The sequence below is a fragment of the Diplotaxodon limnothrissa genome, linkage group LG17, assembly GCF_057381915.1.
Source record: "Diplotaxodon limnothrissa isolate DT_005_m linkage group LG17, D_limnothrissa_male_GT1.1, whole genome shotgun sequence".
NCBI lineage: Eukaryota > Metazoa > Chordata > Actinopteri > Cichliformes > Cichlidae > Diplotaxodon > Diplotaxodon limnothrissa.
Window position 1 is genome coordinate 12,848,014 of NC_140612.1, and position 23,000 is coordinate 12,871,013.

A 23,000-nucleotide genomic window follows, 5' to 3' on the forward strand; every position below is an offset into this window, starting at 1 on the left:
ACAATGATGTGTACTTAAAAGGCTAAGTATATGGCATTGTCTTTTATTTTTGTATTTGCTAAATATTGATGCATAGGTTTAGTGAGTATTCTGGGATGTCTATGACTATGTATCAATTCTATTTGCAACATGCTGTCCTTGTATGTTATAAAGTTCTTGCTATACATATACTGCTTGTGTTTCCAAATGCAGTGGAAAAAGAAGATAGTATACAAACCAGTGGAAAGTTTCAATTAGCCCCACTGTTCTTCTGTGATTTAATCAGACAGTGGTGACATGATATCGCTTCAGTTAGCTGATATGAAGTTGTACAGTGATCAGTAGCTGCTCTGATTACTCTCCAACATTCTTTGTCTTTTTAGATCATTGACTGCTGTGGTCCTGTATCTTGTCCATGCTGTCTCTCTTTAACGAACATTAAGCCTTGTCCTTAATTAATCTCAGTGGCTAGAGTGGATCAAACCCACTGGCTGCACCCATTGATCCCAAAGAAGAAAGACTCTTGAAAAGATGATTATATCTCAGCTAACATGCTCCATTGTGCAGTCTGGTGAGTATTTGACTTGTTGCCTGATAGATGAGCATGACTTAAATAAGGAGTTGGGGTCAGTGGTTATATTTACTTTTTACAGGAGGAGGAGCTGTGTGTGCAACAGTAGCAGGATATAAAATGTGACCTCTCCTCTGCACATCTCTTCTAGAAGCCTGAGTGTGACAGTGTGTACCACCATGAAGACCTGCGTGCTGTTATCACTGCTGCTGGCGTTGGGTTGTGTGACCATCAATGGTGCACCAGTGGAGCGTGGTGGCATGGAGCCAGGTTCATGTGAAGACGCATCAACAAAAGCAGCTGCTGAACTGGCTCTTACCAAAATCAACCAGGACAGGAAGGAGGGCTACATCTTCAGCCTGCACCGCCTGTCCAACGCACACATAAAGAGACATGTAAGCCATGCTGCTGCTTGCAGTATCAAACCAGTTCAGTTCATTGCATTTCTGTTTGTTTACTGGAGCACTTTTAGTTTTCAGTACAATCCAGCCATTTAAAGGGTTGTGACTGAAAAGCGTTTGGCTGAAATCTGGAGACAGAGCAGCAACCGTTACAGCACAATTGCACAGAAAGATGGGCAGAAAGGAACTATTAGACCTGCAACACTAAAAAACTAGTGTTTGTATTTTGCAAGGGGTCAAGCTTACAAATCAGGAGATTTCACAGATCCCGGGAAGTAAAACCAGAAACTGTTGTTAAATTCTGTTAAGGTTTTAATGACTGTAAATGTTTGTGTTTTTGACAAAACGGTATGTGTGCGTGTTACAGGGAGATAATGGTGTGGTCTCCTACCTGACTCTGGATGTCGTGGAGACCAAATGCAGCGTTCTCAGCAAGAAGGACTGGAAGAGCTGTGAGACTCGTCCCACTGCAAACATGCCGGTTAGAAAAGACACACACCCTGCAAGTGCATGTACTCACACTGTTCTGCTCAAGGCTTTCTTGAGTAGTTGTTATAATAAAATTGTTTTTATTATATTTTTATTTTCTTAATCGATAAGGTTTTTGTTCCATAAGCATTAGTTCAGAAGTTGGAAGGGGAAAAAGTCATGTGGTGTATTGATATATTGTATTTGTGTTTGCAGGTATATGGACAGTGCAAAGCTGCTATCTTCATCAACAAGGTGCACAGAGTGGAGCGTCTCTACAAATACAGCTGTGTTATCAGACCAGGTATGAAAATTACCGCATCTCTTTGTTTCACCTATTTCCAATTTTCCTTGCAAAACATTAAGAAATGACGTGTAGGGCAACACTTGGCACTACATGTCAAAATCTGGGACAGCGCTTTTTTTGCACACCACAAAATGTTTGAAAATTTGAAGACAATTTTTGTTCTGCTCAGTTCCTGCAGCTAGAGTACATGAGATGTATCCTAACTGCCCAACTTTAATTCACCACGACAATAACAACGTTCAGAAGACTGTGTCCCACTCTCTGGAAAAGTTCAACAAGGAAAGCGGACTCGCCAATCGTTTTGCTCTCCTCAAAATCTGCCGTGCTGCAGCAGGGGTAAGCTTACCATACCTCCAAAAGGAACATCAGCACATGTGACATAATGTATCCTGTCATCTTAACTTCCATAACACACAGTGTCAAGGCTGAGAATATTGTGACTGAATTTCTGACACCAGAGATTAGTTGAAATCACACAAAAATATCCTTCTTAGAGGTTAATCTAAAATCTTTATCAATAAATGACTAAATACTGGCTTTCCATCAAACCTCATGGGCCTACTTTTCATGTTCAACAGTTTTTATTCCCACCACTCTAGATTACTTAATAATTCCTCTGCAAATGATTTTCTCAATTAAACATTTGTTTATTTGTGTGTTCAGATGGCCATGAGTATGTATTACAATGTGGAATTCAGCATCCAGGAGACCATCTGCCCCAACAGCGCAGAAGCAACAGCTGAGAAGTGCCCCCTCATGAACTGCGAGTTCGCCGTGAGTCAAGATAAACACTTCACAACTTTTTTATTTTATCTGAACTGAATTTTTTAAATGAGAAATTTTGATCAAACTGCTTGATGAAATTACTCCACTGTGGCTTCTCCAATCAGGGGGCTATCAGTTTTTATCACTACAAGCAAAGTCCTCTGTTTACAGTCAAGCCTCGAGCAAGGATGTGTTCTAGCTTTATATTACTGGCTAGTTTACGTCAGCAGGAGATTATTCCTAGATTCAGTTTTTCTAATTCTTAAACCTTAGTAAAATGGGCGTTCCTCTCTGCTCTTTGTTCCTCTTTTTCTCTCCTCAGCACAAGGGCTTCTGTAAGGCATCCCTCTACCACTCCCCCACTAATGATGAAATCATTGACGTAGAGTGTGAGATCTATGAGCCTGAGGTAAGTCTTATCAGGATACGATCTCTGTTTTTTTTTTTAACATCTTTCAGTAGCACAGAAAACATACAGGATTGAGTCTAAATTTTAAATTTATTAGAATAAAACCTTTGAAACTTTTGTCTCCCTCTTGAACAAATATTTGATCTTGAACAAATGAACACAAACTGTTGACTCTAATTAGGAAAAACTACAAAACAGGGAATTTGTGTTTGTCCTAGCTTTGCTTCCTTTATTGGACAGCAAGTCTTCCTCTGTATGTCAAGTTTTATTTTGATTTTTTATCTGTGATGTCAAACACTTTTTTTTCGTTCCTAATGTTCATCATACTTCTACATACAACCTGTAAACTGTGATACCACAGGAACCAGACGAATTTCTCCGTTGCTTAGTTAGTGGCAGGTTTTACTTTGAAACAATGGTGCTTGGTAGGATGGTGAAAAGCAGGATCCAGCTAGTCAACCTTACACAGTGTCATCTTTACAGTCGTAACATTTAAAGTAAAAGTTGATATCTTGTTTGTGCTCTAGACTGTTTCAAGCTCTAACATTACAAAATCAGATGATACAGCTAAATTCTCACCAGGGCAAACAAAATATCATTGAATGATTCGATTTAATTTCCTTTCATTTTTTTTTATATAACACCAATTCAAAACAACAGTGACCTCGAAGTGCTTTATGTTGTAAAGACCCTATGATAATAAAAAAAAGCAACTCCAACAATCACCAACAATTACAATATAGGAGTTTTTCCAAATTAATACTGTAAAGAAAAATGAAAATAGTGGTAAAAGTTCACTTGACTTTTAATGAGAAATGCAGTGATTAGCTTTCATCCGGTAGTCGCTATAGATTGTGATCAAATCATAGAATCCTTATGGGGCCATTAGCAGAAGTTCAGATTGTAATTCTTCCATCTTGACTTAATTTTTTTTAAATACCTTTTTCTTAAACAAGACAGCTTCACTTTCTGGTCACCATTAAATTTGCTCCCATCTGAAGGAGGTCAGATTTTGTAAGGACTTATTCACAGGGCCACTGGATTTTGCTTTACTGTAATGTACCGTATACTCTTTATCTCTTCTCCAGGCTGCTGAGAGAGAGAAGACACTCCACCTGCTGGGCGGAGAGACTGACCACAGCCACAATGACACACACTCACACAGCCACGAACAAGACCAAACACACGACCACGTACACGATCACACCAAGAGCCACTCTCATCATGACCAAACCCACAAGCATGCTGACAACCACGATCACCACCACACACATGACCATGCCACAGGCAGCACACACAGGCACGCTCATGACCACTCCCATGACCACAGTCACAGCCACGATCACGTGCACACTCATCACGACAAAGCACACAACCACAGCAGTGACTTTCCCAACCAACACCACGACTACAAGCACGCTGAAGGTGTGCACACCCATGAACATGACCACGAGCTGGCTCTGGACCACGATCACAAGCATGGTCACCTGCATGAACACGAGCACCACCACCATCACCACGAGCACGAACATGAGAACGCACCCCACGACCACCCAGAAGGCATGGTGACAATGCTGCCAGCTCTGGGCCAGCCTGTGACCCTGCCTTCCTTCCCTGATGTCCCTGCTGGTGGCCCTGAGCTCGGAGTCACTCTCCCACTTAAGCCCAACCCCCAGATTCCTGGAGAAATGGACCCTGCTATCGAGCCCTTCCCAACCTCAGTCTCAGACCAGTGTCCTGTCCCAAAGGCAGGACGTGACCTGGTGGAGAAACTCTTTGCTGAGGACGCTTTTTTTATGCTTGCTGTATAACATGGCCTATGGAACTGTTTTAGATGTACACAATGACTCAAGTGTAACAAAGAATGGAAAACTATATGATATATGATACATTTGCAATAAAAACATTCACAATCATTGTAACACATCACTTCTCACATGTCTAGCTTCTTATCCTAAGCATCAAAAATGAATGCCTAACCCAAAACCCTTGGCCTAAACCTAATTGTAACGGGAATGACGTACCTGACCACATAGTTCACTCGTTTAACACAGTTTATTCCCGTTTGCTGCTCTCTGAACACTCAGCTGCAGCATTTCAGCTCACACACAACAACAACAACCAAAACTCCTCAGGTCCAGGCCTGTTTAATAGTGGAGATATGATGAGCTGATCGAGCTCAGCTTTGTCCGCCGGTGCGACCTGCCATTCGAGTACAAAAAAGAAAAAGTCTCCGCAACTCTGAAAGTCTGAAACTGTGGTCAACAACAGACACACATGCCCATATTGTGGTCCAAACCAGTCAGACATAGTCTGGGGCAGACCTCTCTGATTGGCAGAAAACGCCAGAATCTAAGGTTAAAGCTATCAAAACTATTTCAACACCCACCAAATAGCTAAAACAGCAAACCAGAGCAGGTAAACGGATTCCGCACAAAGACATAAACACAGAGTGTGGAACCGACGCATCAGAATGAGTGAGATGTCTGCTTTCTCACCCGACGGCACATACGCAGACACGCTGTCGAGGCTGAAAGCCGACAGCTCACTGATTCTGATGCGTCAGGTCCGCTCTTTGTGTTCACATCTTTTTTTGCCCTAGATTCTGATGCTGCAGGTTTTGTCTCTCTCCAACCAAATTAGACTGAACCAGCAGCAAAAGAAGATCAAAACTAGGCTTCACATTTGACAAACATCGTGATTAATTCCCTCTTACTTTTGCTGTTTTGCTTCCACCGCTATAAAAAAAAAAATCACACTTCCTGATCAGGTCTCTCTCTCTCTCTCTCTCTCTCTCTCTCGTTGTACTTCAAGAACAGTTTCCCATTTCAAATCTCTGTTTTCACACTTATCTTTCTTGTAGAACTGTGCTCCAAATAAAGAACTTTGTGTTGACAAGATTGTTGAAAAATGCGCTTAATTTTTGTGCTGGTGCACTTAAGAAAAAAAGTTTGGTGCACCAGTGCAACTGTGGCAATAAGTTAGTCTAGAGCCCTGAAATCACATTTTGAGCCTCAAAAAATTTCAAACTCGTGGGGACGGGCATTTTGTACCCATTAGTGCCTGTTGGTCTCCACAAGTATAGTGGCATCCCAATTTTCTTTCCTCACAAAGATGTCAAAGGCTACGTTCATACTGCAGGCAAAAGCGCATCAAATCCAATTTTTTTGACCCTATGCGACCCATATCCGATCATGGTATGACAGTGTGAACGGCACAAATCCGATATTTTCAAATCCGATCTGGGTCACTTTCGTATGTGGTACTGAATCCGATACATATCCGATGTTTTAGAAAGCGACTGCTGTTTGAACAGTCATGTCGCATTAAAGCCGTCTTTTACGTCACTGACACAAACAGACGCCAATTATCAGCGCCCGAGAAGACACCGCGAACGCTTCCTGGCCATCCAGTGTAGATGTCAGTGAAACTTTTGGGAAGACAACATTGGAGAAACGTGAAAATTTTATTTGTACTTTATAATCTGCAGATTCTGACAGAAATCTGCAACTATCCTTTGAAGCACCGCTCCTCTAAAACAGCAATAAGGATAATTATTAGGTTATCTACATTATTATGTAAATAACAAAATAACTTAAAGCAAAAATTGGGAAACGTAAAGTCCGAAGTCTTTATTTTAAGGGTTATCAGTCAAATAATACTGTTTGCTCTGGGTCTAAACAGAGCGCGCTGTGTGTGAAGTCTTCTTTTGTGCATGCGGGCCGCTTTCTTTTTTTTTTTTTTTTTTATTCATATTTTGGATGGACAGAAACATTAACAAATATACAACTGGAATAATCATACTGTCAGTTCTCTGTCCGTTTCTTAACAACAACCAACAAATAAGGACTAACAATAACTAAGACAATCAGACAAACAAACAAACAAAAAAAAAACACCAGGAGAAACAAAATGATATACCGCCTCCTGGGAAACATCTGCAAAAACAAAAGCAATGGGGGCAAAACACCTGGGTGTCTAAAAACAAAACATAACCTTGACCACTGATGACATTAGACAATTTCTTCCCTCTACTGACTTTCAAAGTAAAAAATAGACAACAACAAAAATACCAACGACACATGAAACCCCCCCCCCCCCCCCAAAAGAACATTTATCACAATATCTAGGAGACATTGTCGATGTACAACAAAAAAGGACCCCAGACCTGCTCAAAAATATCTTCTCTCCCCTTAATTCTGTACATAACCCGTTCATATGATGCCATCTTAGACATTTGTTCAGTCCATTCCCTGAGAGAACAGGGGCTGCCTCAGTATTATCCTGCATCCTGTTATGAAAGCCAGACGCATCCAGCATGCGGGCCGCTTTGAGCGTTCACACTAGAGAGCGTTTGCTGTCGCATTTTATTTGTAGTGTGAACGAGCAGACAAAAAAATCTGATTTGATCAAAAAATCGGAATTGAGCATTAAGACCTGCAGTGTGAACGTAGCCTAAACACACACGCACGCACAGGTTAAAGACACTGGACCAGAGTACTGTTAGTCTTTCAATCAACAGGAGCATGAACCGAACCAGTGATAGCATTACTTTTGAGCATTACAATGTTTGTTTGGATTTTTTACATATTATAAGATTCATGCAAATTAAGATATAAACACACCATATTGTCAGGATCCTGGGTCTCCTGACCCAGCGTTTTTAGTTCTTTGTGATTTTTGTATTTTGTACTCGTGAGATTTATTCTATGGTTTCTAGTTTTGATCCCTTGCCCTTCATGTTTCTCTGTGCCCCCTCTGTTCTGTGTAAGTCTGTTTCTTGGTCTGTGTCTTTGCATGTTTTGAGTTTCTTGTGTTTTCTGTCACTCTGTATTGTGAATTATATCTCATGGTCTTTTGTTACTCCCACGAGTCTAGTTTCTTGTGTTCCGTGCTTAGTAGTATACCTCCGTGTATTTTGGTTCTTAGAGTGCTCTGCTTTATGGGTTATGTCTCTGTGTTTCTTAGTTGCTGTCTCCACCGTGTCAAGTTCGCATCTCTGTGTTATACTTCCTGATTTATTTTGAAGGTCTGTGTCTCATGTGAGTGTATCCTACTTTGCTTCCTTTCTCATCAGTTCTGATTTCTCCCAGCTGTGCCCTCCTTCTGTGTCTCATTCCCCTCATTACTTCCCAGTGCATTTAAACCCTGTGTTTCTCTGAGTCAGTGTCGCGTTGTCCTTCATGCTGTGCGGATCGCCCTGTGTTTCCTGTACGTTTAGGTTGTCATTTTTTAGTTTAGTTTAGTTTAGTTTAGTCTGCATGCTCGTTTTCCTGTGACTAGCAAATAAAGCTGTGGTTTTGAGTTCATCCCTCGAGTCTGAGAGTCCTGCATTTTTAGTCCTCATCTCCTACCTGCCACACAGCACATCCTGACACATATGAATAGGAATAAAAATAAGGAAGGCTTTATTTGGAATATTATATGTACTATTCTATGTACCATTTTTCTTCCACTTATCCAATATTTAGGAAATTATAGTTATAGCTACTGTATAAGATCAAACTAAGCATCAGAATCTTGTTTGAGACAGGGGCAATGTTCCCCTTCAGCTCCACTGCACCTTGAGACCTTCTGGATTTCATTGATGAGAAAAAGAAAATCTTGACTTGCGAGTATCTGTGTGAAATCAATAAATGGATCAAGTGCTGCAGGATCTTTAGTTACATTGATAATATTTATTTATGGTGAAACAGTGGTGGAATATCGCTGTTGCTTTCGTATAAATGAAGCGGACATACCTGCGTGGCCGCGATCTAATCCTGTTTACATAAAGTAAGCCTGCTCCCGAGCAAGTTTACGCTTACGGCTCTGTTGCTATGGCAGCAAGTCCCGGATGAGCTTCGGGGAACCGAACGATCCAAGATCACGCGAAATCGTCAACAATCAAATCCAGCTAACCTACTTAGCGAGGTACGAAGAACGGGCCCCAGGTCTTTCACCAGATGAAAACATTATAAAATCAAGAAGAGCTAGAACTGCTGAGCAGCTAGAATCCATTCTATCTGTAGAATGGGGTAACATTCCTCTCCCTAAAGTTTAGCAGCTGATCTCCTCAGTTCCTTCAGTTTTTTTGAGACATGTGGCTGTCATCAATTTCAAAATAAGCCCATATTTTGTCATAAAATTTCATTTTCCTGTGTAAACATTGAATATATTTTCTATTTTCTATTGTGGATAAAATATGTGAAATTGTGAGATTCAAAAATCAATGTATTTTGTTTTTATTTACGTTTAACACAATGTCCCAACTTTTTCAGAATTCGGGTTGCATGTCATAAGTTTCTTATTTCCTTCTTTGTAATTGTACATCCAGATGAGAAGGATTTACTATGTGGAACACAACACCTGGGAGACCACCTGCCCCCACAGTGCAGAAACAGTGACAGCTGAGAAGTGCTGCAACAGGAAAATGCATGCATGATGAATTCTGTGATTTGAATTCATTAAAAATCCACATGTTGAACTCTGACTTTGACTAATTTTTCACAAGCCTTTGATAAATGCTTATGATGTTTTGGCTTTCCTTAATAAGGAGAGTGTGTGGAATGTTGCAAAGAGAGGCAGGATTATCCAAACTGAAAGGGACGAGTTGCCAGAAGGCAGAATATCAGGCATACAAGTTACAAGTGCAACAGCATTCCATGTTACAATGACAATCATAATAAAAATCCACAAAGGTCAGCAACAGAAGGTAAGACAGGTGCTGAGAAACCAACTGAATGGTAGGAATAATATCTAAGCCATCAATACATTGACTCGTCGTCAGATATCCAGGCAGAATAATAAGCTGGCCACAGAAGAACATAGATACCACTGATCTCAAGACACAAATACCCCTCACAATCCACAGAGGACTATATCTGATGTCCAGAACCCTGAGGCTCTGTGAGTAATGGAAAGATTAGTTAGTGTCAGGGCCAGAATCCAGGATGAAACAAGGAAGGAGCACGAGAAAACTGAGAAGTATCAGGGCCTGAAAGAACAGCTGGGGCAGATGTGAAAGTTCAAGTCCAAAATGGTGATAAAGAAGCATTAGGAACTGAAACCCCCAAACTAGAAGTGTGACTCCAGCAGTTTCCAGGCACATCAGAAGTCTGCTTTGATAAAACTGGAAACATCCTCACAGGGTAATCAGTGGAATTGTAGTTTTTAGCACTTCATTTATCTAGCCACCTTTTGTAGTCTTAATGCATGTGTAAGAAAGCTGGATTTTCTGGTAACCATAAAACAAATTTCATTCCATCTAAATATGGCAGCACCGGCTCACAGTTTGTATGCACATATTTACATGGCCACTGAGGTTGCTTAACTATGTTATACTGTATACTGTTCTCCTGGCTTCTGAGATAGGGAAGAAGCTCCACATGCTGGTATAGACAACTGACCACAACCACAGTGACACACACTCAACCAGCTACAACTGAGACTAAACACACAATGACAACCAGACAAATGCATGTATACGTGCCCCATTCTGTGGTCCTGTCCATCTTATACCTGACCCCTCCCAGATCAATGCCTTCATAGAATATCTGCTATTTATAACACTTCGAATACAAAACCAAAAAATACTCTGCTTCCCGTTCTACATTTAAATATCCTAGGAACCACAAGTAAGCAGTCTGAGAGTGAAGTACTCTATTTGAATAATAAGGTGCTATAAGGTCTTTAAGATATGACGAGGCCTGATTATTCAAGATTTTGTATGTGAAGAGACATATTTTAAATCCAGCTCTGAATTTAGCAGAGAACATAATATAGGACAAATCTGCACTTGCTTTCATGTTGCAGTTAGTAGAGTTCTGGATCAACTGAAGGTTTTTCAGGAGGTTTGTAGATCTTGAATTACAATAGTTTATTTTAGAAGAAATTAATGTGTGAAGTAGAGCAGGGCGATATGGCCAAAAATATTTATCACGATATATATTTGAAAATTTGCGATAACGATATAACTGACGATATAATTGATGCGAGACAAAATACAACTCCACAACATTACTAGCGCAAAAAGACAACCTTACATTTATTTTCACTTAAACAAGAAGCTGGTTTTTATGTACATTAAAGCTTTATAAAAATGTAACAGTGCAAATGCAAATTCCTTGCTGAAAGTTTAACCAAAAGGCATTTCCAGTAGAAATGGGCTGACATATCCTGAGCATAACCATGTATAATATCCACTGAAGTTAAAAGGAGGTGCTTTGCAACATTAAACTGCAGTGTGCAGTACGTATTTTTCGGACCATAAGGTGCACGGGATTATAAGGCACATTAAGTGAAACAAAGCAGTCAGATAAATCAAACTTTATTAAACTCATTCTTCTTGCTTCCTCCACTTCTGTACCATTGATTCATTAATGTTGAATTCTCTGGCAGCTGCTCTATTCCCATGTTGTTGCAGTATATTAATGACTAACCTGTGGATGGATTATCTCAGTTGTTCTCCTGACTGAAGTTTGGTCCGTTTACAGCATCCTGCCATGCGATTGCATTTGTCTCTAACTATCAGGAACCTTAACATTAACTTTTATAAGTGGAAAAGTGTTAGTGTTCGTCCTCCAGCTTCACTGTTTATGTTATGCTAACATAGCTGTGTCGCTAGCGATCACGTAGCACATCATTATATACCAGCTAGCCCAACTTCAGTAACCCTACAAACGTCACTGCTGTTTAGTTTCCTGTCTTCATTTATGTTGGAAGCGATAGCAGAGCTGTAGGTTTGATTTTTTTCAGAAATCTCTCAGTCAGAACATGCAATATCATGCTTAGGTAACTAGCGAAACTAGCGAGCTAACTTCCGCTAGCTTCCTGCTAACTTCTAACCCCGTTAAATGTAATAAATTTTGTTTTCATGGATGCCTGGAAGTTAAACTTCATAGTTACAGCTGGTAAAGCAGCAATACTGATCGTTTTATTAGAGATGAAAGAATTTAGACAGTTTTTAACTCTCAGTGATGCTGCAGTGTTCGTTTGACCTGAAGCATACAGAGTTTAGGACCCAGATTACTCCCAGATTTAAGAGCATCTTAGTCCGACAAATACGACAATAACGACGGCCGCTTGCATGTTCTGCAAAAAAATGTTCTTTGTCGTGTATCTGACGGACAAACACCAAACCAGTTCCACATCACTGAAGTTGCACCATTTTTACAAACCAATTCTGGTTCATCTGTTTCACTCAACAATCGGCCATGTGCGTATGAAAACAAAGGCACTGCGCATGCGCGTTTTACTCATATTCTATCGCGATATTTCATTTTCCTATCATTGCCTAACATTATACCGGTATTACCGTGAACGGTATAATATGGCCCAGCCCTAGTGTGAAGTGACCTATCAGCATTCGGAGACAGGATGTTTCTAGTTTTAGTTGAGCAAATGAATGACAGTAGTTATGATCAAAATGACTCCAAGATTTCTCACAGTGTTACTGCAGGCCAGGGTAATGTCATATATCTTTTACGTTGATAAAAAAAAAAAAGCCTGTAATTTCACTTCTTTTCTTGTAGTGACACTTACTTTTGTGAATTTGATAAGTTCTTGATTGATTTCTTCTCTTCCCTAGTGCACTATGGCCCCTCAGTTTGTCTGAGCCAGCCATTGGCCTCCAGAGCAACAGATAGAAGAGGAGAAAGTCCAGCATCAGTCTGTCACAATTCTCCCTGTAAAAACTAGGCTTACAGGTCCTGCAAAGGAAGATTTCCCTGTCAATACTGATACTGATATTGTTCTTGTACACTCGAGACCAGGTCAAGGTGAACATTCAGCAAATACGTGCACAAAAAGATGAGCATGCAAAAAGAAAAAGCATGTGGCAACATAATCAGCTGATCAACCAGCAGCCTTCTTTGGAGAGCCTAGAAACATCACAGAAAGAAGAAAGCAAATAGAGTTAGAAGTGCTTATTTAAATGTGTGTGTATCCAGGAGAAAGATCTCTCTGTTAACTAACCTCTGATATCATGTCTGAGTCGAGGCCTTAGTCAGGGAGATGCCAAGAACCCAACGGTCAATCTTCGTGCTCCAGAGTGCTCTAAACCTCAGACCTCCAAACAGGACAATGACCCTAAGGACTCACCACATGAGTGGCTTCAGGACCACTCTGTGAATGTTCTTAAGTGTCCCAGAGAGAGAGACGCTTGAACCCAATTGAACATCTCTGGAGAGATCTGAAAATGGCTGTGCACCAACCGTCCGTTTGCACAAATAAATGCTATGTTCTTTTGACCTTTCACCCTCTTGATCCTCCCATTTAGTTTGTGTTAATATGGTGGTGAATGTGTACCCAGACTGTCCCAGAGCCAAAAATCACAATGAACCAACCACCAAGGAAACAACTGACTCTCCCTGTGTGCACATTTATGAATTGTGGCTTTGCTTCACATAACAAACAAATACTTCAAAACAAAGTGAGCTTATTATCTAATTACTTATAGTAATTTCATTAAAATGTGCTTTTAAGAGGCTGAATTTAAAAACCTGATGCTGAATGTGACAGTGTTCTGAAATTTACAGTCACTTAGGCTGCTAGAGAAAGAATAAAGAATGAAGAAAGAATGAATAGCTAGCTCTAGTGTTGTTAATAAGAAAAGTATACTGTGTTCAGTTTCAGTTTCTATTTATGATATTGAATGTAAGATTCAGTTTATAATTTTTAAATGTATTTTCATATGTGTGATCTTATCTTTCATGTGCTCTGTGTGTGTTCTGTCCAGTCTCCTCTGACCTCAGATCCCACCAAGTTGTAAATGCATGCTCAACTATAGGATAGCATTGTGAGATTAGTTGCTGCTTTGATTACTCGCCATCATTTTTTACCTTTTTGCTGTTTTTATTGAACAAACATTAAGCTTTGTCCTTGATTTAACTCAGTGCCGAGAGTAGATCATATGACCTTCAACAAACTGGTTGCACACGCTGATCCAAAAGAAAAGATCGATTGCATGAGTGATTATCTAACAACTGATAAGCTCCGTTGTGCAAGTGTGCACTGTAAATGTTTGTCTGGATGCTAGGTAAGCATGACTTTTTGAGAGGTAGGGATCAATGGTCATATTTACCATTGACAAGAGGTGTGTGTGGGTGGAATGGGGGGGACTTAAACAGTAGCAGGATATAAAATGTGACCTCTCCGTCTCTGCACATCGGTGTTAAAGAGAGAGAGTCGTCCCAGGCCTTTACCATGAAGACCTGCGTGCTGTTATCGCTGCTGCTGGCGTTGGGTTGTGTGACCATCAATGGTGCACCAGTGGAGCATGGTGGCATAGAACCAGGCTCATGTGAAGATGCTTCAACAAAAGCAGCTGCTGAACTGGCTCTTACCAAAATCAACCAGAACAGAAAGGAGGGCTACATCTTCAGTCTGCACCGCCTGTCCAATGCCCACATAAAGAGACATGTAAGCTGAGCTTGCAGTATTATTACTGTGTGGTAGACCAGAGCTGTTTAAGGCAGAATTACTTTCTAGCAGAGTCCAGAGAAGTTCAGTGTATTTTGGCATTACTGTGTATTTTGGCATTTTTAGTCAAATCATAAAGTGATTTGACTAAAAATCTGGAGAAAAAGTCAGTTAGAAACATTTTCATGAAACAAATATGTTCCAAAAACTTTTCACTGTGATTGGACCAAATGAGACAACAAAAACAAATTAAACCAATGTTTTAAGTAAGTACGACAAGTCAGACTGTTTTGGGGGGTTTTTTTGAGGGGGGGATGCCATGTTAGGCAAATTACGTGAAAAACAAATGACCATGTGAAAGATCAGAACATAAATTAAACGAGTAACCACTGAAAATAAATTCCATTAGCGTTTTATTGACTGTACATAATGATTGATTAAATTTGTGTGTTTTACAGGGAGAGAATGGTGTGGTCTTCTACCTGAATCTGGATGTTGTGGAGACCAACTGCAGCGTTCTCAGCAAGAGGGACTGGAAGAGCTGTGACATTCGTAGTGGCAATACGCAGGTTAGAAAAAACACACACAAACACTGCATGTGCAAATTCTCATCAACAAGTTTACCAAAAATCTGTTTGCGTATGTAATTAATACATGTGTTAGTCCTGATTGTTTTTATTACTGTCTCTTGTGTTCTGCTTAAGGCTTTCTTACAATCTTAAATCTTTCTTTTTTAACATAGTGAGCATCTTAGTTTTGTGTTCCATAAGCAATAGTTCATAAGTTGGCAGGTGAATAAAGATATTTAGTATCACAAGATATTGTCATTGTTCTTTCAACTAATTTATAAAAAGGTATAAAAAAAATCTAAATAAACTCTTTTGCGAATGTGATGCTGTATGTATAAGCAGTACACTAACATCATGTATTGTATTGTGTTTGCAGGTATATGGACAGTGCAAAGCTGCTATCTTCATCAGTAAGGTACACAGAGTGGTTCGTCTCTACAAATACAAGTGTGCTATCAGACCAGGTATGAAAAATATTACACGTATCAAAAAGAAGTGATTGTGGTTTTCATTCAAATTCAACCATTATATCTAAAAAGACATCAAGGTCCAGACTTAAAACATGTTTTTGTGGAGTGCAGCAGTCTCTTCATAATTAAAATGACTTTTTGTTCTGCTCAATTCCTGCAGGTAGGGTGCATCAGTCCTGTGGTGGCTGTCCAGGTTTAACTGACCATAATCATGATAAAGTTCAGAAGGCTGTGACTCAGTCTCTGGAGAAGTTCAATCAGCAGAGTGGGCTGGCCAATCGTTTTGCTCTGCTCAAAATCTCCCGTGCTACTTCACAGGTAGGGAGATCAAAATTAAGATGTGTGACATAATGTATCCTCGGCTCTTTTATTGTATAGATATATATTCTCATCATGCACTGTCAAGGCTGAGAATAAGGTGGCAGAATTCCCCTTTACAAATTTACACCATCAAATTTAATGGAAACACACAGAGAAGCTCCTACGCAAAAATTAGATTAAACAACTACAGTAGCCTGTAAGTAAAGTTTGCATAAACTGTATAATATTTCATAAAGTTTTCTACCAAATCTGGTATAAACAGAAAGGAGGCACATAAATGTTTATGGTAGTGGCACTGCTCTGCCTGGACTTATACTGACTGTATCCATACCTAATCTGGTACTACTACTACTGTAATGGTACTCTGGTACTTACATTAAGACACATTTCCTAACAGCAATTTCCTAATGTTGTAAACCCGCTCAACATTTGGCAATAAAACCCTTTCTGATTCTGATTCTGCTCCACCCACTCTTCCCTGCTCTGCTGTGTTTCGTTGACCTGCGGTCACATGACTCAGCAGCACTAAGCAGAACTATGCAGGCTGCAGGAAGGGACAAAGTGGAGCAACGTATAGAGGTTCCAGGTTCTAAGAAATAAAATGTATACAGTTTTCCATTCATCTTGTCACATTCTAATATTGCACTAAAAAGTATCTCAGTTTTGAAACTACCAGACCACAGCCCAGCAGCCAAGAAGAAACAGACAGAAAACAGAAGAAACAAAGCTAATTTGTTTGTCTCCCCAAATAGTGACGGCAGATGGTCGCCCCTCCCTGAGCCTGATTCTGCTGGAGGTTTCTTCCTGTTATAAGGGAGTTTTTCCTTCCCACTGGTGATTTCATTACTGGGGTTATCTCTGTATTTTTGAAAGGTCTACCTTACAATATAAAATGCCTTGAGGCTATATAAAAAAACTGAATTAAAATTGATTTAATTTAATTAAACAGAACGGGAAAATTTCACACAACTTCCTTAATCACATATTTCTGACAAAAATAAGAACAAGAATAGTGCTTAAAATATTTTTTTTTAACTTTAATCTTTTTCATTTTTTTGCATTTGGACTATGTCTTACTTTCGTGACAGGGGGCGCTACACCACCTCCAGACTTGCCAATGGTCATTCTGTTAACTAGTTACTGTGTGAAAAAAGAATCACCGTAATTTAGTGGTTATTAAAATGTATTCTATACCAAAACTTTGCTGTATCCCACACCGCCACAGAACATCACTAACTATGCTGCCTCAATTCTCACACATGATTTTATATCAAGTCTCTTCCTTAATTTGGGCTTTTCCTTTCTCTCTGTGTCTTTGTGCGTCCAGGTTGTCGCAGGTAGGAAGTACCATGTGGAATACGCCATCCAGGAGACCACTTGCCCCCAGAGGGCAGGAGCAGATGAACCTTGCCCCCCCATGAAATGCGAGTTTGCTGTGAGTCTTTTATTAATCTTTCATCTACTAGGTTTTGCCCTGTTTATTCTCAAATGAAATCAAGTTCAACTCACCTTCTCCATCAGGGGATTGTTTTACTTTCTAACAGTGCAAGGAAAAGACCTTCATTTGCTGCTCAAAGCTTAGTATGTTCTAGCTTCATATCAGTGGCTTGTGTATGACAGCAGGAGATTACTTTGATATTTAGTTTGCCTAGTTTAGAAAAAACAACGTAAAACTACAAAGTTTTCAGATGCAAATTTGTAGTGTAATGGCATCAAGTGACGATGAGTTGGTCGTAAGGTTTCTAAACAAGAAAATGAAGAAACTGAGATTCTGGATTCATCCAGAAATACATTCGCTTCTGCTTACCCTTTTCAGGGTCGCGGGGGATGTGGGGCCTATCCCAGCTGTCGTAGGGCAAGAGGCAGGGTACACCCTGGACAGGTTGCCAGTCTGACACAGGGCTAACACACAGGGACAGACAACCATTTGCACTCACACCTATGGGCAATTTAGACTTTTCAATTAACCTATCCCCACAAAGTGCATGTCTTTGGACTGTGGGAGGAGAACCCTCGCAAACACGGGGAGAACATGCAAACTCCACACAGAAAGACCCTGGCCTGATGGTGGAATTAAACTCAGGACCTTCTTGCTGTGAGGCAACAGTGCTAACCATGCCACTGTGCTGTCCATTCTGGACATCATCCAATTCTAAATAGAAGGCAGCAGCAAAAAGAATTTCTTGTTTTAATCCAAGAGGTGAAGCTGCATCACAGCTGCTTTTGTACATAATTCCGGACGTCAGTAAGGAAGTCTGAGCTCTTGTGGGTAGACCACACCTGAGGAGACAGAGAAATATTTTTCAGATAGCAGTATGACCCAGAGCAGCATGCACACTTGCCAAATGCAGTGGTCTGATTGGTCCAATCTGTTAATTCACACGCGAGAATCAGAAAAACTGAACTTGATCCAAAAAAATTTGTCCAAAAGTATTTTTAAAACAAGAAACATTTGCACAAACTGTACATGTAAAGGCCTTTATACTGTAGTAAAACCACAGGCATAATTATTGCACTCTTACTTTTTCTTCTTTTTCTCTCCTCAGCACAAGGGTTTCTGTAAGGCATCCCTCTTCGACGCTCTCAATGGCGATGAGAAGATTGAGGGAGCCTGTGAGATCTATGAGCCTGAGGTGAGACTCTTTTAGATGGTTTCGCTGTTTACCTTCAATGTCTTTTTACAGCATAAGAAAAAAAAGGATGATTGGTGGATTGTGTGATTTTAATTTTGGAACTCACTAAATTAACACAAACTGTTTATACATGTCTTTGCTGTATAATTCCAATGAGGATGTGTTTTTTTTAAACTACAGAATCAGATGGACACATCCAAAGTTTTGTTAACACCGTTCCCCTAAAGTTTAGCAAACAGATCTGCTACAGTGCTTTAGCCTGTCAAAATTCTCAGTCACACCTGGTACACCTCTATTTTGAAGCTCTAACTGTCCAGATAGAAGAGTTAAAAAATAAAATTCACTCTGTACTGTTGTCGTGAAGGGAGACCATAGCTATGGAGGCCAGAATTGCTGTTTGTTATTTTCAGGACTTAAGTGGGCCTTGAAAATCTGAAGATGGAAGCACCAGACCATATTTTATTCACATGGCCATTAGAGGTTGCAAATCTATAATACACTGTTCACTCTTTAATATCCTACACTCTTTATCTCTTCTCCAGGCTGCTGAGAGAGAGAAGAAGCTACACCTGCTGGGCGGAGAGACTGACCACAGCCACAATGACACACACTCACACAGCCACGACCAAGACCAAACACACGACCACGCAAACGATCACACAAAGTGCCACTCTCATCATGGCCACACCCACAACCACACTGATGACCGTGATCACCACCACACACATGACCATGCCACAGGCAGCGCCCACAGGCACGCTCATGACCACTCCCATGACCACGGTCTGAATCACGATCACGTGCACACTCATCACGCCAAGGCACACAACCACAGCGGTGACTCTCCCAGTCACCACCACGACTATAAGCATGCTCTAGGTGTGCACACACATGAACATGACCATGAGCTGGCTCTGGACCATGACCACAAGCACGGTCACCTGCATGAACACGAGCACCACCACCATCACCACGAGCACGAACATGAGAACACACCCCACGATGAACCACAGGGAACAGTGATAGTCCTGCCCGCCTTGGGCCAGCCTGTGACTCTGCCTTCCTTCCCTGATGTCCCAGTTGGTGGCCCTGGAGTTGGAGTCACTCTCCCACTTAAACCCGACCCTCAAATTCCTGGACAGATGGAGCCCACCATCGAGCCCTTCCCAAAATCAGTCTCTGCCCAGTGCCCCACCACAGCGGGAAAGCATAAAAATGTGGATGAACTCTTCACTAAAGACCTCGAATTCAAGCCAGCTGCAGCCAGTTCATAAAGCCTATAAAACTGTTTTTAAATACACACACAAAGGCTCAAGTGTAATGAAAAGAAGGAAAACTATTTGGCATTGCATTTTTCTACATTAAACACATTGTCAGTAAAGGACTGCTTGCATGAGTCAATCTTACCGTTTCATGTCCTAGAGCAAAAAAAATGTTTTAAATGCACATTTTTTTCATAGATTCCACTAAACAACTGATTTGCTTTGGCAAAAGGCTGCTAATATTTTTTGCACCAACCAAGCAATTCCCATATAGGTTACAACTGAAACCTTGCCATAAATCAGCATGCTGTGGAGTTAAAAATTTGTGGCACCTTAAAAATTGAATACAGGTGACAAAAGGTAAAGACATTCTGTAGCTGAGAAGAAGTACAGGTACTTGTTTTAAAAATTTGGGAACTAGCTGAAGTATTGATTCAGCTTCTCTGCAATGAAATAAATAGCTGAACCTCTGAGTGTACACCTGTGGACTAACCAACTGTTTAAGGTAACGTGCTAACACGGTTAATGCTAGCATCACTGCAGTTAGCCCCACCCTTTTATGCTCATGTTAGCAGTACTCGCTAGCTAACTTGCTCTTCACAAATAAAGCTTCAAGTTAGTCTCTGCCAAGACTAGATATGAAACTACCCATTTGTTTTGATTACACAAGAGCACACATTTCTGGCCTCTTTAAAATATAATATTGTTTAAAGTAAACATTTCAACTGCAAAGAAAGTTTAGCAAACATAGATTTTCTACTGTGGTTTATGCTGTCCAGATTCTCAGTCACAGCACCCACACCTCTCATTTTAAGCTGTAATAGTGTTCTAACAGAAGATTTAAAAAATAAAAGTCACACTCTGTACTGTTGTTATGAAGATGGCTACAAGAATGCTGAAGGCGTGCACACCTACGAGGATGACCATGAGCTGGCTCTGGGCCACGACCACAAGCATTGTCACCTGCATGAACATGAGTGCTACCACCATCACTACAAGCATATAAAATATACATATAAAATATACAAGCTGGCCCATTGTTTTTTACCTGGAGACAGCAGTCGCCCCATTGTTCTGACACACAACACTACACACTAACTACAAAAGGCAACACATTAACTACACACTCCAAACACGGTAAACGTCACAAATCTCTCACTTCTTAAAACTCACTCTCTCTCTTTTTCTGCTGTCTTTCTTTCTCTCTCTCTCTCTCTCTCTCTCTCTCTCTCTCTCTCTCACCATCACTCCTAAAACTTAACCCTCTTTCTAAACAACCAAATGTCATGTTGCCATATCATTTTTGATTAGTCAACACGAACTGGATGTTTTTTGTTTTGTTTTTTTATTTTTTGATCATAAGCAGAGAGTGCTTGCTAGCTCTGTCCTTGGCTTAGACAATAAACGTGACGAAACTATTGAGGAAAAAACACGCGTAAACATATTTTTATCATGACTCTGGTTTTACGTGGCCTATCTACACAATTTAAAACCTGGTATTTATCACATTGTTGCTTTGTCATCTTGAAGTGATCATGTGATTGGCTTACCACGACTACTTTATTCTTCCTCAGTCAAACAACAGCACTCATGCAATTGTTTTGCCCCCTAGCTACAGGTGTTTTGCCAAAAAGTGATCGTATGCCAGAAAGTGATTGCCGTCTGCGGGAGCGCGCGCAGCTGCTTAAAGCTGTAGCGCCCAGATTACTTACAGCTACTTCCGTGTAACTGATATAAGATGTGGTAAGCTGAACACAGCTTCAACCGTCTGTTTGTTGAAAAATAGTAACGCCACCGCACCACATTTTCTTGTTAGTAACAGTACTGGCGTTGTAACAATAGAAATAGTAATTAGCTAGATTACTCATTACTGAAAAAAATTATGCTGTTAGTAACGTTATTCCCATCACTGGTAATAAGCAAGAGAATAATGCAGGAAACAGAGATTTTTAGATGGGAAACTGTTCTTGAAGCACACTGAGAGAGAGAGAGAGAGAGAGAGAGAGAGAGAGAGCTGTGCAGATGTGAGGTGTGATTTCTATCGTGGTGAAAGCAAAACAGCAAAAGTAAGAGGGAATTAATGACTATGTTTATGTGAAGCAAATATTAAGTTTTGACAGTTTGCCAAGGAATGGGACTTTGTTCACACAACATCAAGCCTGCATTACCCACAATCTAATTGACAAGTGGAAAAGTCAGTCCAAACAGTGAAGAGGCTGCTGAGCAAGGCAAGAGACAGTAGTACTGACTTCTAACAAAGCCTGCTAGTATACCGCACAACGCCACAAAGCAAATGTTCCAAAGGAAGCTCAACCAAATCATACATCATTCAGGCAGAAGATAATGCTATTCGAAGACAAAATCGCCAAGATCTTCCGGACATGTAGAGTAGAATAGAGGTTGGAGGCTGATGAACAACCCCAACACACACTGGAGATACTATCACCTGGAACAGCTACACATACATAAGAACAAACACAGAAGATCTGTAAGATAAGTAAAGCCACCTATGAGACTGATTGAACAGAGGTGTTGATACGTTGTTTGGAAGATAATATTGTCATAGTATTTACACAAGTTGCACTATAATTGTGTACTGGTGTTGAACTGATTATGATTGTTGAAAACTACTTGTGCTTTTAACCTTTTATTGACAAAGCTTGGTTTAACAAGTAAAAGGAGAGATAGTTTATGTTTATGAAAGTAGAATTATTATATTTTTAAAAAGGGATGGTGTAATGATAACAGCAAATGCATATTTGCTTAGTATCAGTGTTTGATGTTGTTAATATGCCCAGACTGTAGGGGGAGCTAGAGGTCTAGAGAGGAGTTACCTGACGGCAGACTGGCAGAGTTGCTGTTCACATGTGATTAACACCAGTTCGATAAAATACCTTCTGTTCCGCTCTTAATTTATTGCAATATAGGGGCTCTTTGCAATGAGCTACTTTTATTTTGAAATTCGTTTTATTTTGAAAACCAGTTTCAGGAAGTGACAGGATGTCAGCCATGTTTGTTTAGTTCCTAGCGGATCACATGTGGGGAAATTTGATCCAGCGACATCTGCCTTTTGTTTGTGCCATCGACACCACCGTCTGTAAGTTTTCATTTGTATTGAATTGTAGGATTGTATTTTATGTATATTTTGTGGAAATATTTGCTGTAGATGAATACTTTAGTAGTTGTGTGCTAACGCTAATGGATGTGTATTGGAATCTAATTTTGTTGTGCTAATGATGCTAGGTTAATTTTAGCTATGTTATTTGTATTTCAGTTTTACTCCATGAGGAAATACTCACTAATTAAAAGGAGTTGGACGCTACATCCTGACTTCGCGCGTTATTTCAAGTGGAGTTAGGCTACTGCTGAATTGTGTAGCGTACACACACAAGGAGAGCAGGATACCTTCTCTTCAAGTAATGGTGTTGTCATGGCCCTGAGTCTG

At 40.3% G+C, this 23,000-nt stretch overlaps 2 protein-coding genes across 2 annotated transcripts; both read left to right on the forward strand.

Moving 5' to 3' along the window:
• The first annotated feature begins 715 nt into the window (after window positions 1-715).
• Window positions 716-4,712, forward strand: LOC146614683 (uncharacterized). Its single transcript, XM_085376388.1, has 7 exons — window positions 716-945; window positions 1,319-1,432; window positions 1,636-1,723; window positions 1,896-2,062; window positions 2,390-2,500; window positions 2,814-2,900; window positions 3,989-4,712. Exons 1-7 carry the CDS (start codon window positions 730-732, stop codon window positions 4,709-4,711), a joined length of 1,506 nt encoding a protein of 501 aa, XP_085232514.1. The 5' UTR covers window positions 716-729; the 3' UTR covers window position 4,712.
• A 9,314-nt stretch (window positions 4,713-14,026) lies between these two features.
• Window positions 14,027-19,697, forward strand: LOC146614684 (uncharacterized). The gene is made up of 7 exons (XM_085375488.1): window positions 14,027-14,300; window positions 14,759-14,869; window positions 15,246-15,333; window positions 15,500-15,657; window positions 16,988-17,095; window positions 18,207-18,293; window positions 18,836-19,697. Exons 1-7 carry the CDS (start codon window positions 14,085-14,087, stop codon window positions 19,565-19,567), a joined length of 1,500 nt encoding a protein of 499 aa, XP_085231614.1. The 5' UTR covers window positions 14,027-14,084; the 3' UTR covers window positions 19,568-19,697.
• Window positions 19,698-23,000: the final 3,303 nt, after the last annotated feature.

Excerpts from the sequence above, each read along its gene's own strand:
- LOC146614684 (XM_085375488.1), top strand. The coding sequence starts at position 14,085 with ATGAAGACCTGCGTGCTGTTATCGCTGCTGCTGGCGTTGGGTTGTGTG. Across the intron at positions 14,301-14,758 it reads ATGCCCACATAAAGAGACAT|GGAGAGAATGGTGTGGTCTT; the intron begins GTAAGCTGAGCT and ends TGTGTTTTACAG. Across the intron at positions 14,870-15,245 it reads TTCGTAGTGGCAATACGCAG|GTATATGGACAGTGCAAAGC; the intron begins GTTAGAAAAAAC and ends TTGTGTTTGCAG.
- LOC146614683 (XM_085376388.1), top strand. The coding sequence starts at position 730 with ATGAAGACCTGCGTGCTGTTATCACTGCTGCTGGCGTTGGGTTGTGTG. Across the intron at positions 1,433-1,635 it reads GTCCCACTGCAAACATGCCG|GTATATGGACAGTGCAAAGC; the intron begins GTTAGAAAAGAC and ends TTGTGTTTGCAG. Across the intron at positions 2,063-2,389 it reads TCTGCCGTGCTGCAGCAGGG|ATGGCCATGAGTATGTATTA; the intron begins GTAAGCTTACCA and ends TTGTGTGTTCAG.